Here is a 16057-nt window from a genome sequence, read left to right as displayed (position 1 = left end):
AACAGTATATATATATTTGAGTTTTTTGCTTTGGTATTATGTAATATTGAAGTAATTCAACAAGAGATTAGCCATTTTGTGTAACTTATGAAATTAAATCATCGTCATTTAACATAAATTTATTGTACGTGCTATATTGATGAATATGATTTATTTTCTGGTTATTTTGAGCAACAGCCGACCTCCAAAAGTTAGAGTATAACAAGAGGGTTAGAAATAAGTTGGACTGATAATAATAATAATAATAATAATAATAATAATAACTTTATTGTTTTTTTCTTTTGTAACAGAGACACAACTGTTTAAGAGATGTGCAACAAGACGAGTAATAATGACATATGTACATTTGTCTTGCTATAGACGTTTCTTACTAAATTAATACACTGTGTAATTAATACTTTATCAGCATTTTATATTTTACACTTAACTAATAACGAAAAGAAAGTATAATACACATTCCAAGAAATGAAACACACGCCACCACGCTCGACACCGTTCACGCCATTACCAGGAATTTCTGACGATGGCGTGACCAAAGGGTGGGCCTGATCTTATATGCCCGAAACAATGCCAGGGGCCGTAGCCGACTTGCATCTAAGACTGGAACATAGTGTGAACCATTTTTTACAGCCCATCCACAATGCAAGCTGAGGTATCTAAGCCTGGCCGGAAGTGGACAGCGTGAAGCTCAAATTCCCAACCACGAATTTGAAAACTTGAGCAGCAACCGCTGCGCCAACCGCCTCCCTCCCTTATTACACTTTATCTGAATATAATAAAAAGAAACATAAAAAAAACAGTAAAGGAAAGAAAAAGATCCTTCTTTTCTTCCCCACCCCCGCTCACTTTCTTTCTTTTTCTCTTTTTCTCTTCTCCTCTTCTTCCCCTTTTTCTTCTTTTTTTTCAACAAATTTAGTTATGAAAAAGTATTATAGATTTTGTTAGGTCCTTTCCATACTGTAGTTAAAATATTTTACAATATTTGTTAAAACATTTTCACAAAAAGTGTACCACCGTTGTTTAAGACGAGCAGCGTCAGTCTCGAACAGGCTTTCTATATCACCTCAGGTCGTATTGGTAGGAAAATTCTCAATCTAACGATATTTAAAAGTACACACTGATCCTGTAAAGTTATTGATACACTAAAGGCCCTACAATGCAATGTGTGTCCGGAGCGCAGAGCGGTACGGTTCAAGTTTTGGTTGCAGCGAAATCTTATGCCGAGTTTTGCTTTCGACTTTGGGGAGACCATTACTCTGTTTACCTCGTCCTCTAGATATGACTTTTAGACGTTGATCTCGTGACTGACAATGTGCATGAAAAGAATGGCAAATCCTCTTCCAGTGAAAGAGAGTATTAGTCTATATGTGTACATGTCTGAATTTCATCATATTTTGTACACAAGACTGATGTATTCGCTGTTGGCAAACATTGGTCCGTGTGGTAAACTATTCGAGGTTTTGTAGCCCATGTTGAATCAAAGATCTCACAATAAATTATATAGTTTAATTATCAACCTACTTTTGGTTTCTGCTTCGGACAGTGCGCATACTAACCCACACAGTATCTTTATTATACATTATAGGTATATTGTTATTATTGTTGTTATTATTGTTATTATTATTTTTATTATTATTATTATTATTATTATTATTATTATTATTATCCTTTATTAGTATTAAATCATTATTATCACCTTTAGCATAATTATTATATTACTATATAAATTATATGTTATTAATTAAAAATATACATTACAAATATAGGCCTATATATAATATACTTTATTATTATTATTATTATTATTATTATTACTATTATTATTATTGGTAGTTTATTTATGAATAATGGTTGTGAACGTATATCTTTACATATTATACCTATTTTATGATATTAATTAAAAATGTTGTTGAAATTTACCAATAGGTGCATCATGAAACGGAGAACCACCTCAATTGGTGACGTGGTTGATAACTATGATTTTAATAAAGAAGAAAAAAGGTTAGACAAAGCACGAAATTTTCTTCTTGAAGAACAAACTCACAAGCTTAGATTGTTGGAGATCGAACATAGGGCAGTCTTGTCACGTTACGAGAAGCATAAAGCCAGGGTTGCTAATATCAGCTCCAACTTGTCAATGGAGGAGATCACACAGCTAAAATTTAAAGATAAGATGATGCAAAATAAATTACCAGCACTTAAAAGTACTTTGAAAAATGAAGTAAATCCACGTAAAATTCTTAAGCGCTCGATATCCGTCCCAAGTACGTTTTCTTGCCACAGGGCAGCGCCCCCATGCGAAAGACGTCGCTCTTGGAGCAAAATCAGGGCAACAATGCTTTCTCGTAATAGAGAAAACATGAAACTGTTAGAGAAACGTAAAGATGAACTATTACGTAGAATATCAAGAACTTCAGTGAGTAGTGAAGAGAATTTATCAAGTCAAGAATCGCCAAATGGAGATGATTTACTGGACAATATCGATGCCGTTCGGGAAACATTACGCAAGAATAAACAAGAACGGATGCGGAAAGGAATCGATAGGATTGGGGTAGATGAAATGTTGATGAAAGAGGATGAGACGGAGGAAGAATACGAGGCTCGAAAGAGGAAACTGAATACTAGTTTGCAGAATTGTCGGTATCTTCGTAGAAAATGTGATGGATCCATTGAATATGACATGAAACGTATAACTGTACTAGCCTGTAAACAACGCGATGCCCCTCGAATATGGGATGTAAGCCTTCCGCACAATCTTTTATAAACATGCTAAACAAAATCATACTCATAGAAGAACACCATAAAAAAAAAATGAGCAGACGGCCATCCCATTTAAAAAAAAAATGAGGACAGATTGGTAGTTTAAAGCGTTTCTGTAGTCTCTAAATAGTTTTTCTTGTATCTGTATGGTCTTGTGCAAACACCTCCTGAGCGTAATTTCACTGTTCCCTGTTCTGAGGTTGTCGTCGCACGTAGGGGTGGGGTCAAGTGTGTAGTAGTCTGTATCTGTAAGGTCTCGTATATGTATTTGCAACATAATGATAGTTAAACTCAGTATAACAACTCCCTGGTTAAACGCATGAAGCATAATGTATTATTTGTAGAAATAAATAAATATTTAGGTTTTGTACTTTTTGCTGCAGCTAGAATATTTAATGCGTTTACAAATTTATAAGGCTAATATTAGTAGCACTCTCTTTTTCCAGTATTTTGTCGCCTGATGTTGGTTACGAACAATGGATAAACCAACATATACACATACTTCATGCGTTTTTGATTATTTTATTATGTTTCTTTATGGTTCACCGTCATAAAATAATCTGTTCCTATATTTGAACACCGTTTATATAATTTAAGTAGGCCTATTTGTTTATATATGCATTGATTACTATTTGTAAAGCAGAAGACAGCAAAGATGTATTAGTCGTAGAAAATAAAATGAATATTTAGGTTGTGTATACTTTGCTCCAGCTAATTTTCTTTTAATACGTTTACAAATGTATAAACCTAATATTAGCACTCCCTTTTTACAGTATCATGTCGACTGATGCTGGTTATTAACAATGGATAGACAAACAATAGATATGTAAGCAAACAGAGTGGGGAGAACTTTATCTATAAAATGTGTCTCGTGATTAATAATTCATATTTATTTATCTGCTAAAATAACAATTGTGATTCAAAGTGGTCGAATTTAACAGTTATGTTGTTTTCAAATTAAACACAAGCGATCGGCTATTTGTCTATAAATAAGAATAATTATTTTCTTTAGTTTTGAAAAAATATATATTCCTATTTCAAAACTGTCATTATATAGGCCTACATTAAACATTTCAGTTTAGAATACGATTACATGATCAAAACTTTAAAATAAACACAGTTTCTGTGAAACAAAATTTAACCAATACGGAAATGCTAAGTACTTAATAAGATTTATTATATTTGCTAAAATAATAAACTTTGTCTCTATTATCAGAATATATAACAAATCACGAATGTGTTGTAACTTATTATAAGCCATTGGTCTGTGCATTACGTAAAACGAGTATTTATGCTAAGAATTTATCTATTTTAATGTGGCTTTTTCACAAAATATTGATTGTTTGGTTGGTTCATATTGAACAAAAAATGGCAGGCCAGTTAAAATGTAATTATCATGAGTTGTTCATATGAAGCAATGCATAGCCTAATTCATTTACAAACGCTGAAAACTTTGCTATACGTATATGCTACTATTGGATATTACTGCAAGTAAGTCCCGCAAACGACAACGTAAACGTTTCTAAACACGTAAACTTGTTGGACAAGCACGTAATCCTGCCCCTGTCTTGTTGAACACAGACACGTAATGTAAACGCCAATACACTTGCTTGAGTTGACGTAACGTGTCTAAATGAATCTAGTTTTTTAACGCCTCTAAATTAATCTAGTGTGGAGCCTAACATAGGAAAGAGCGCAACATTTAATCAGCTTAATATTATTAACAACTAAGAATCAGGAATGATTATTACAATTATGGGTATACTTGAAAGTCTATCTATAAAACACGCTAAAAGTACTTCCGCATTTTATTAGGTAGTTTTCGCCGCACGACGTTAACCTTAACTTTAACGTTAGTACCCAACATGCAGCGCGATAGCTCCGCTTCTTTTGTAATCAAATCGAAATACGCATGCGCAAACCCGTAAATAACGTATGTCGAGCACGTAAAATTCTGAAATTAACGTACTTCGCAACGCAAGATGAATAAATTATGACGTCATCCGTTAACGTTAAGGTTAACGTCGTGCGGCGAAAACTGCCTATTAACAATAGATACCGTATGATGATAACGATAATAATAACTATATAAACGTAGTCATAATTATAATTATTGATAAACCTAATATAAAAATAATGATTATAAGTATACGATAATGATAATTGTGATGATGATATTGACATTGATGATAATAATAATAATAGGCCTAAATATAATATTGATAATGATTATAACTATACGATAATGTTAATTGTGATGATGATATTGACATTGATAATAATAATAGGCCTAATAATATAACATTGATAATGATAATAACTATACGATAATGATAATGGTGATGATGATCTTGACAATGATAATAATAATAATAACAATATAAATAAATAATATAAATAATTAACAATAGATACCGTATGATGATAACGCAAATAACAACTATATAAACGTAATCATAATTATAATTATTGATAACCTTATATAAAAATAATATTGATAATGATAATAACTATACGATAATGATAATTGTGATGATGATATTGACAATGATAATAATCATAATAATAATTATAATTATTGATAAACCTAATATAAAAATAATATTGATAATGATAATAACTATACGATAATGATAATTGTGATGATGATCTTGACAATGATGATGATGATAATAATAATAATAATAATAATAATAATAATAATAATAATAATAATAATAATAATAATAATAATAATAATAATAATCTGTATAGTACAGTTAACTTTTTTTATGCGCTTTATATAAGCATTTTTAGAAACCAAGAAATTTTACTTTTATATTCTATTAGCATTTACTCAATAAAGTGACATTCTGACAAGTTTATATCATCATTAAATGCGAGCCCATGTGTTGACAGTAAATATTTATAAAAAAAAAAAAAACAAACAAACAAACAGAAGACCAATGTCGGTTCCAAGAATTGTCATAGAGCTCAATCGTCAACAATAATATAAGGAGAGAGGGAGGGAGAGATGCCGAAGGTATTTACCAATTAAAGTATGTTATACTTTTATAATTGTGTCATTAAAGTAAAATGCTGAGGTGTTACAATAAACTTAAGAGAATAACTTTAAATTGAAGATGTCAACATCCAGAGCTTTCGTTCGTATTTGTTTGCCTAATTAAACACAACACTGTCTGTCTATTATGGTGATCATTTAAGGACATTATTTTATAATGAACTGATAGGAACAAAGATACCGCCATGGTTATATATCTCGTCGAAAGTTAATTAAAAGGGGGCGGTAGACACATGATAAGTGTTACCACAATTCAGTATTATTGAAGGTTGTCCTGTCGTCAGAACTGTAAAATAGTTGGGTATACAACAACAATCATTTTTCCACAGAGGTTGATGATGTGTTTGAAGATGACGTCAGGTTACTTAAAGTTGATTGAGCCTCTGTAAAAAAAAAACAAAAAAAAAGAACATACAATACTGTTACTAGATGTAGGCTAAATGATGGTGGAAATGTGACGAGGATTGTTAGTGGCAGCCTCCGAGAGATTGTCATTAAACACGATTTGCTGCGCACGCCTCGTCACGTTACGTTTTCCATGGCTTCGCTTCGGCCGACGACAGCATGTGCGGCTTTATGGAACGAAGCGAGGCGATGGTGAGGCCGGCTTGTTACCCCAGGATGTCAGGAAAGAGTCAATGAAATTTAAAAACTTTCATCTTCCCTGCTATTACAACGGATTTAATATGGGATTTGTGCTAACATTGTGTATCCTGTTTTAAACGTACGCCTCTTTTTACAACTCATCAATTTCTCGTTAGAAATCTTATTTGAATATAAGACTAAGAGACTGTTAAAGGTATATTATAAATTACTTGTATTTATTGCAGTTGAATTTCCAGCAGTTTAATAATTAGCAATCCTCAAGGTTATTATATGATATTTATTAACATTTTCAATATACAGTATTATATATCAGCGTAAGGATTTTTGTATTATTACTAATTTTGAATTTCCAATTTAAAAAACCTATATGGATTGATCGTTGCGATAAAGTTACTACAATACTAATCACCAACCGAAGAGAATAAAACGAAGACATGATTATAATCAGCTTTTACAATAATCTCCTCCAACCGTGTAAAATACTCTTACGGGAGTTTATCAATAGAAAAGTACCCTAATAACGTCTCTTATATTGTGATTAATATAATTCTGCGCTTTAAATGACTTTCAATGTTTAATGAAACGTTAGAATTAGCGAATAATAAGTTATTGAGATTATGTACTCCACACATGCAAATTGCTTCGTACCCTTTATTAACCTGTGATTATTTACCAGCTGAAGAATAATGAAAGGCAAAATAGTATGTATATCTGTTATATGATTTGAATTCATGCCAGCAAATTTCAAGGTGTGTACGCCAACAAATCTAAAATTATATATATATATATATATATATATATGTTGTATATATATGTTATATATATGTGTATATATATATATATATTTATATATTTATATATATATATGATCAATTATTCTTTTAAAGAAGATTTTGGTCGCTCCTGTGGCCTTTTACTTATGTACAAACAGTACATGAATAAATGTCGACAGTCTCATGTGGTAACGACATGGTTCCACATGTATAACTATTTGTCCACATTCAATTGGTCTATAAGCGCATTTAGATGTGTAACCAGGGGAGTGGCGCCGCCAGCGTCTTCGCGAAGCCAATGTGAACACAAAAAGACAAAACTATCAAGATTTTCGCGCGTCCTTCATTTTCGCGATTGTCGTCATATCGCGAAAATTATTGGCGCGCGAAAATAAAGGGCTTTACACTATACGAGCTAAATCATGACCACTCAAGGAATTCTGAAGCTTATAAGAATGACGTATCGTGAGCACGTGCTGCTAGCTCGTACCTGCAAGTTTCGCCTCCAGTTCACTTCGTGTAAGCTGCTTTATGTCATGTTCCTGTTGTAGTGCAGAATCTACAAGAACAATAATTATTGGTGTTTTTTTAACTACTATAAGATTAACAAGCTTGAATTTATTGCGGCATCACAATTCTAATTAACAAACTATTTTACGAACCAACATGATTAAAGTTTCATTGTAGTTTTTAATAAAATTTACGTTAGTAAAAAAATATATCACTAGTTTTAATCATAGGTTTGGCTTATCGTATAGCTAACGGCTATGATTATAATAAGCAATTGTAGTTGTAACAATGTTTAACGACAATAATGAAACCGATAACACGAAAATGTGTAAAATGTAAATACAATAGTCAAATCATTAAAATATTATATGGGCTGGAATTTCACTAGGTTTATAATTAGCCTCTATAAACTTTGAGATACCGAGTTGTTATAACTGTTATTGTCATTATAAGTTTTATTACAATGTTAGTTCTATAATCGACCTTTCATTATAACCATAATATCAAGGAAATACGCTTCAATTGAACTTTCAGCTAAAGGAATGTTGTAAAAATTAAAGATTGGATTTCTCGTTTGCGTAAGATATTTTCTAAAGATATACGCTTACTATCTTTGCTGAACTGAATTTTTTAAAATTAATTTAAACACATTTAATTAAAGTTAATATTTGAATTACTTCAATTGAAAAATTAGAACTAGAAAAAAGTCACTTTGCCAATTAACAGAGAAAAATACTGTTGCATAATATCCATTGAATAGTGTTCAATTTAAGAAATAGGCCCATTGTAGTTGAACGTCTTTGTCAAATTAAAACAACTATTTTAATCTGTATTAAAGTTACCAATCTTTAATTTTAAAATCAGGCTCTGAAAAAAAAGAATATTTTGATATGTTGTACTACTGACAAAAAAAAAGCATATATTTTGTGTCTTAGAAAAATCAATTGTCGTACAAGACATCAATTTTTTCCGGAGACTTAAGTGATGATTGATCCACTCGTTGACGTCGTCTTCTAGGTGTAATATTTAATATTTATTAGGAATCGCTTTAGAAGCAGTGGCACTCTCTCTTTTCCGAGTGGTGCTTCCTTAACATACACAACGAAAATCTTAACTAAATTTGTACGTTCTTTGGGATGTTATTATGCAAACATAACATACATAATTCACTTTTACATTGGATAGCCCTACTAATGCACTAATAACAGTCTACTTCGAGCAAGAGTAACGAAAACGATGAAACGTCCCTTTGTAATCAAACAATGTTTTAGTTTATAGAACTTTAAAACATGTTAATTAATTGCTGTTTTTATAGTTATGCAATTAATTTTCTAAGCTTGGTCGGGAGAACACGAAACTGCAGGTGAGATTTTAATTACAAACAGAAAACGAATTTTGTTATTGTTACTTCACGATTTGATTCAGATGTACGCAGATTTTCTATCAAAATTTTAAAAACAAATAATTAGCATTAAGACATCGTAGTCGACTAAAGATATAATATATAGGCCTATCTCTTATATTGCGCTTCATAATGAAAAGAGTGCCTTATACATATATATATATATATATATATAATATATATATATACATATATATATATTATATATATTATATATATATATATAAGATGTGCATGAATATTTTCCAGTTAATAATAAGAATCTGAATGTAGTTGTTTTTATTAGCAAATTTATAGATTGAGATTTTTTTTCAGTCCATTTCGACCGTTTTCTCTTTTTTTTTTTATCCTATTCTGTAATGACTACATGACTAAAGCTCATCCTGCCATATCTCAGAGCCACGATGGGAAAAGCGAGACTATCTGCTTTGGCTCTTGAGCGTGATGAAGCAGACAACATTGCTAACTTGGATCATGTCATTAACTTATTTGCTGAAGCAAAAGCACACAAAATTCAGTTGGGAGTTTAAAGAATGTCAACAATTCAACAACTTACAAGACTCTACTATAAGATAAATTTGGAGAATAAGAATACTAAGCTGTATGCGATAAATGCAACAGCCTTACAAATTAGGATAATGGTAAATTTGTATACAAAGTTCCGAAAATCGTATGCAGTTTCAATAATAAGAAACAGGGTGGCGCAACCGGGGGGCCTCGCAGCCCCCTCCCACCGTCGGGGAGAAAAACCATAATTCGTCGGGAAGGAAAAAAAAAATTATATGTATTTTGTACATATTAGTAGACTCTAAAATCGATTAAATAAACCTTTGAAACCCATGAGTTTTACAAAATTTTCGGGGGCTTCGCCACAGACCACTTTCGGAACATTTTAAGCGACGTTCGACCACACCCATTTTGCTCTGGTCAGGGAAATCTACCCCCTTGTCTGGGCATCCCCCCCGGGACCCCAAGTGGGAAGTACAAGTTGGGTAAAAGATGGGTTTGCTTCAATCTTCCAAAGCCGTACAGTTGATATGTCCGTATGCGCTCACACAAACGAAACCTATGTCTTGGATTGTAAGCCTATGTGTAGTACAAAACGTATCAGGTGTAATACGTGCGTGATGACTTACCAGGTTGGGCATTGCTTGCGCTTTTATATCTGCTGCGGATTGGCAATCCAAATGCGAGTCCCTGTTTTTCTTCAAACGTATCTAAGCATTGAGTCTATGATTAAGAAAAAATAACTATTAACATAATGTAATCGTCATCATAATTAATCGACTGGCTACTACGATCCTTTCCAGGGAAGTCAACTTCTACTAAGCGTACCAGACAGTTTATAATTACTTCGTAAACAGCTATGATGTTGAAATAATGTCTAAAAGCCAAGCAATGCTAGCTCGGCATTACATTTAATTACAGGACAATTAACAACTAAGCCATGAATGTAAATACAGCTCAACGGCTTAAAGCAACTGGTCAGTGGCGTTGCGTTTAATCAGGTAGGTTTGCGATCTTCATCCTGTAATACTCCAATTAATCAGTGGAGACAAGCCTGTGTAAATTGTATCGCAACATCAGTAATTACACATTAATATCTTAATGCACGTTTTTGTCATCAATCGGAGTATAGCATTATTATCAATTAATCATAGATATGTTTGTTTATGTCATATTTCATCATTGTTTATGATAATGCAATTGGAGCTAAAGCTACCCAGAGAGAAGACCCCGGTTCGATGCCATGTGAATTCATGAGATTAAAGTGTGTTTATTAATATAGAACAGCAATTATAGCCAGTTTAACCTAAGTAAAGCTAAGTATTAAACTATGTTTAGAAATGAAAACCACCTGAGTATTTTATCTTACTGGCGAGGTATGCAATAACCACTTACATGAAACAATCTGTTAAGAAATGTAACCAGGCAAGCACAGTAGGGACAGAAGGGACGGAAATAATATCCATGCGAATACGAAAGCTTATTATTATTATTATTATTATTATTGTTATTGTTATTATTATTATTATTATTATTATTATTATTATTATTATTATTATTATTATTTATTATTATTATTATTATTATTAGTAGTAGTAGTAGTAGTAGTAGTAGTAGTAGTAGTAGTAGTAGTAGTAGTAGTAGTAGTAGTAGTAGTAGTAGTAGTAGTAGTATACTAGTAGTAGTATTTTTATTAGTTTTATTATTATTATCTACGATCGATACGATCAAAGCATTAGTTGTTTCTACATTAATTATTGTTGTGGCAAACATCTTATTAGAGATACGGCCTACCAGGCAAAAATCGAATTGTCGTAATAGGCAACACCATAAAGATGTGGGATAGACCTTCGCAATTTAAGCAAACGGTATATTACCAGATTTGACTTACCATATTCACACGGTCAGCGGGAGAGGCATTCATTCGCACTTCAAACCCAAAATCATGAATGCTGTCACTTGTTGCTGCAGTAGTAAATTTATCGGAAGCATAGGACCGGCGTCGCTTGGTAGATTCATGACGATTTGGGCAGCTAATCTTCCGTAGTTGATCCTCCAACTCCCCAATGCTACGGCGATGTTCCACAGGCGTAAACGCTGATACATGATTCGGTTTTAACATTTTTGAAACTGTTGGTATCCCGAGATCACCATTCGATGAGTGTGGTCTAAGAGCAGTACCGTGAAGTTCCTGCCAAGTGGTGTCGTGTCCGCCAGATGCCATCGTTTCTAAAAATGATCCTCCAATCATTTTAGAATTGAGCCAAAATGGTGCCATTTTCCATGAACTCATCGGAAATGATGGGCTGTAGTCCGCCCCACTTACTGACTCCATGCCCATTCTGTGCGGTGGAATGAATGGAATCAGTGCTTCATGGCCAACATTTTGAAACGGTTTCGGAAAAAACGGTGATGCTACGAATGGATAAACAGGCGTACGGATGGACGAATGCGTTGATGTCATGTCGAATTGCATACGTTTTGACGACGGTGCAAGCGATATAACCGGAATACTGTTAGTGACGCTTGTCTTCGAACACGTTAGAAGCGATCGTTTGCGACTGCCTCCATTAAACATCGCCTTAACGTCTTCCCAAGCGTGCAGAAGCTCGTCACTCGAATCTGTATTCGCTAAGTTAATGTGACGTCGCCAAGAATTAAAGTTAGCCGCGTCCGGGTGTTGGTATTTTGATTCCGGCAAACGATGCGAATGAAAGATGAATTTGTTCGGTGAAAGATAAATACCGCAAAATGTACATTTAATGCACTTAGCTCGTGAGCTGTTGTATCGGCTCGGAATAAAGCTACCCTGGCATCCCCACGAACACGTATGCTCCACTTCAAATGCAAAATTATCTGGTAGTTTCACGGGTGTGGTTTCCTCGAGAAATGATTTGACGAGTCTTTCCGCTTCGTGTTTGGTTATCATGCCACAACGTCGGGATGAAATCGGCATCGCACCGGCCCGTCGGAGGATTTCAAGTTGTACTGGCGTACACTGCACACAGGTTATACCTAGGGCTACGCGTCGATTGTGGATTTCGTTGTAGCTGTACTTTTTGAGTAGCGTGTTAGATATTTGTGCTAGGCACAGCCGCTCCTTATTGTCGATGGCAAGCGAAGCAATGGGGATGTTGTAGAGAAGAGTGGTGTGACATTGCTCAGTGGTCAATCTTGCACAGGTTTCGTCAATAGCATCAACGAAATGCTCTTCCGACATCTTGCAAATAAAAAATATCATTTCGTTACCTATCACAATTTTCAAAAATAATTATTTTATAACTTTGTACAAGGTCCAGAAATTATTTAAAAGGTCATTATACTCTCTCGAGCGTATTAAGTCGGGCACTCACTGCGTCGTGCGACGATCGTACGACCGTCGGATGACGAATCAAACTCCGCTCTCTGTGAGCGATAGACGACGCGACGCCGTCTGATGATTGTCAGTGGTAGTCTGAACTGATCGTCATTACAAACGATCCGTTGCACGTGCGTCGTCGCGTTGCGCTCGTTATAAAATGGCGTCGGTGGACGACCGTCGTTCGCGGTGAGTGCCTAGCTTTGACATCCGGTATGTATATGTGAATCCGTCCCGTGTCAAAGCCTAAAATGTTTATTTGTTAATATTCTATTATAATTATTAATACTTTTATTGTTATTGCTATCAACATTATATTATTGTTATTTTCAACTACATTATTATAAAATTACTATATACCAAAGCAATGTTACTACAGGATTAATACTGTAATTAATATTACTATTATCCTTAATTATCATCATTACTTTCGTTGCTTTTGTTTTCTTCTGGTCTTTCATTTTCGGAGTTAAGCCTATAGAGTGACGCTTGTGTTGTATACTAAACAGAGAAATCATTAAAGGTGCCAATAAATAATGATTAAGTATGGTTTATGATTTGGTATTCCCAGGTGCAAACGTACCATCAAATTCAGTTTAAGATTCAGTAGATACCACAGCTATACATTTGTTTAAGTGTAAATCAGTTTTTATTTTGTAAAGGTTCTGTAGGCTTTTAGGCCTATAGGTTTTCTTATTAAAGTTATTATTGTTATGGTTGTTTATGTACAGTCTATCACTGATCTAATATGTGTACGGTTAGTTATTAACTTACAAATAACAATCTGAATGAAAAAAAAATGTTCCCCATCAATCGGACAATTAATTAATACCTATCCTGTATTCTTTTGCATAGACCCTTAACTGGTAATCAACTTAAGAATTTTTGAAAACCATTTCTTACGATGTGCTTTTGATTGGAGTTATTTGATAATTTTAAATGAGCTATTCGGTTAGTTTAATTGAAATTTTGAGGTTTTTTTCTGACTTTTTTGGTAGACAGTATATTTGCTATTTATTAACGAATAGGCCTATATATACAAACTCCGTTCATGTGTTTTCTGGAGGTCCTTTGGTTATTAATGCATAGTAAATATCAAGGATTTTCGAAGTAAGATATCTGTAAATTAGTGAAAACTGAAATGGTATAATTTGTGTGTCATATAGTATAGTATACAATGCAAAGTATATATATATTACTAATTGTATAATAATAATTGAATAATAATGTATGTTCATTATATACTACCATATTGTATCTACATTATTTTATCATTATTGTAATTATGACTATAGGCCTAGATGTATTTATAAAACACTTTCAATAATGACTATTTTATAATAATACAATCGGAAGAACAATTTATCTTGACTTTTACTTATCTGTGATAACATTCAAGATTAGTATCACATTTTGCTTTTTTTCCTATTATATAAAGCTATTATAACCCAGGTAAGTTTATAAAATAGTATAGGCCTACATTTCATATTATTTTGGATTTGAAATAAGAACATATGGTAATATATAATTGTTTAATAGGAACTCATACTTTTTAAAGAATTATAGGGCTAATAGATAGGCCTGTTACATAAATTGAATGGAAATAGTAAAAAAAAAATACTTTTTATATAAATATAATTTTAAAGACAAATAGAAAAAGATATAGCCTAAGTTTGAGCTCTTATTGAATCAGGTAATCTTTAATTCAATAAATACAATACCGTACTAATACTATTTAAAAGTATTATTTTTAAATAAAAATCATTAAATAATATTATATGAGATATATTATTTTTTTTTTGTCTTTTGTGGGTGTTTCCCACCTTTATTGTCATTCCAATGTATATACACAATTCTTATTTATATACATGCTCAGTATCTTACAAATTTGATATAGCACTCATGCTTATATACAGTTAAAATGACTGATAAAATTAATTAGATCAGTTCTATCAAGCATTTGATTTTAATCATTATATATATATATATATATATATATTTCTGAGATATATTATTATTAAGTTAGTTGGCCTAATACAAATACATTCGCTACAGCAAATCAGTTAAAATATTAATTTATCTAAAACAGTTAGGCTACTACATACTTCATTAAAATGAAAAAACAAAGTTTGATAACTTACTTTTTATTACTGACTTTAATCAAAACCGACTGAAGTGTGTAGTTGACGAGGCGTGTTTGTCGAATACCAGCTTAGGGATAATGAAAGCAATTTTGTCGACAGCAACGGTTTTTAATCTTCCTTAAATGATAAAGCGAAAGTCTAATTTGTTCCATCGTCTAATTAAGCATTATCTATTGGTAGTCAAATATTCCATGGATAGAGGTATCACGCATGCGCGTCGAAATAGTACGGTTGCCAGAGATTCGGATATGAATTTTTCATTCGAGAAGTGAGTAATGATAATTTGTATACATAAAGGTAATAATGATAACTAATTTGATGTGAGTAGAAAAAAGAAACCACTAACTCAAGTAGTTACAGTATATTACATTTGAAAATTAACAAACTAAGTTTCAGTCTTAAGTACAAACAGTTTACAACCCATGGCTTATATTATTTAGGCCTATGTTATATACATTTGCATGTAGGCCTATGTATGTATATATTATACACACTTATAATATGATAATGATAAAAGTATAACCCAATACATATACTGGCTTTCTTGTCTTGACAATTGTGAACACTTCCATAAACCATGGACCTATTAATAGGTCCATACATAAACAGACTATTTTTATTCTAACAAAAAGAGCTACCATCAAGGGCCAAACGCACATTAATATTGATCAAGGAAAAAATAAACAAAAAAATACTTGGAAGCTTACAGACTAGTAACTTGGATGTTGATTAGCCAAATTATCATAATTAACCTTTGTAATTTTTTGTTTCTTAGTGAAGAAAAATGAAGGGCAAGGAAGAGATGTATGCGCATATTGTACATAGACAGTTGTATGCTACGCCGTTTTGTAGTTAAGCGTTTTGATCAGGGATTGATAAACAAAATGAATTAGATTATTTAGTCAGAGTGAGCCTTTGCCCGTCATCAATGACATG

At 32.6% G+C, this 16057-nt stretch overlaps 2 protein-coding genes across 2 annotated transcripts in view; one reads left to right on the top strand and one right to left on the bottom strand.

Annotated features, from left to right (window-relative positions):
- The window catches only part of LOC117110775, a 5493-nt gene extending 1504 nt beyond the window's left edge, over positions 1-3989 (top strand). Inside the window, exon 2 of the mRNA XM_033253573.1 lies at positions 1927-3989. Within this exon, the coding sequence (XP_033109464.1) occupies positions 1934-2764 (831 nt within the window). The 5' untranslated portion in view covers positions 1927-1933 and the 3' untranslated portion in view covers positions 2765-3989. The remainder of the gene's footprint in view (positions 1-1926) is intronic.
- A 1427-nt stretch (positions 3990-5416) lies between these two features.
- On the bottom strand, positions 5417-15240 carry LOC117110778. The gene is made up of 5 exons (XM_033253574.1): positions 15119-15240; positions 11511-12839; positions 10249-10342; positions 7691-7759; positions 5417-6204 (listed from the first exon to the last, which is right to left on the bottom strand). The coding sequence occupies exons 2-5, from the start codon at positions 12837-12839 to the stop codon at positions 6137-6139; spliced, it is 1560 nt and encodes a 519-aa protein (XP_033109465.1). The 5' UTR covers positions 15119-15240; the 3' UTR covers positions 5417-6136.
- Positions 15241-16057: the final 817 nt, after the last annotated feature.

This window comes from Anneissia japonica, unplaced genomic scaffold (genome assembly GCF_011630105.1).
Source record: "Anneissia japonica isolate Jap-2015-1 unplaced genomic scaffold, ASM1163010v1 scaffold2756_len2360902_cov194, whole genome shotgun sequence".
NCBI classification, from domain to species: domain Eukaryota; kingdom Metazoa; phylum Echinodermata; class Crinoidea; order Comatulida; family Comatulidae; genus Anneissia; species Anneissia japonica.
Note: the sequence above shows the minus strand (reverse complement) of the source record. Positions and strands in the feature narration are given on the sequence as shown.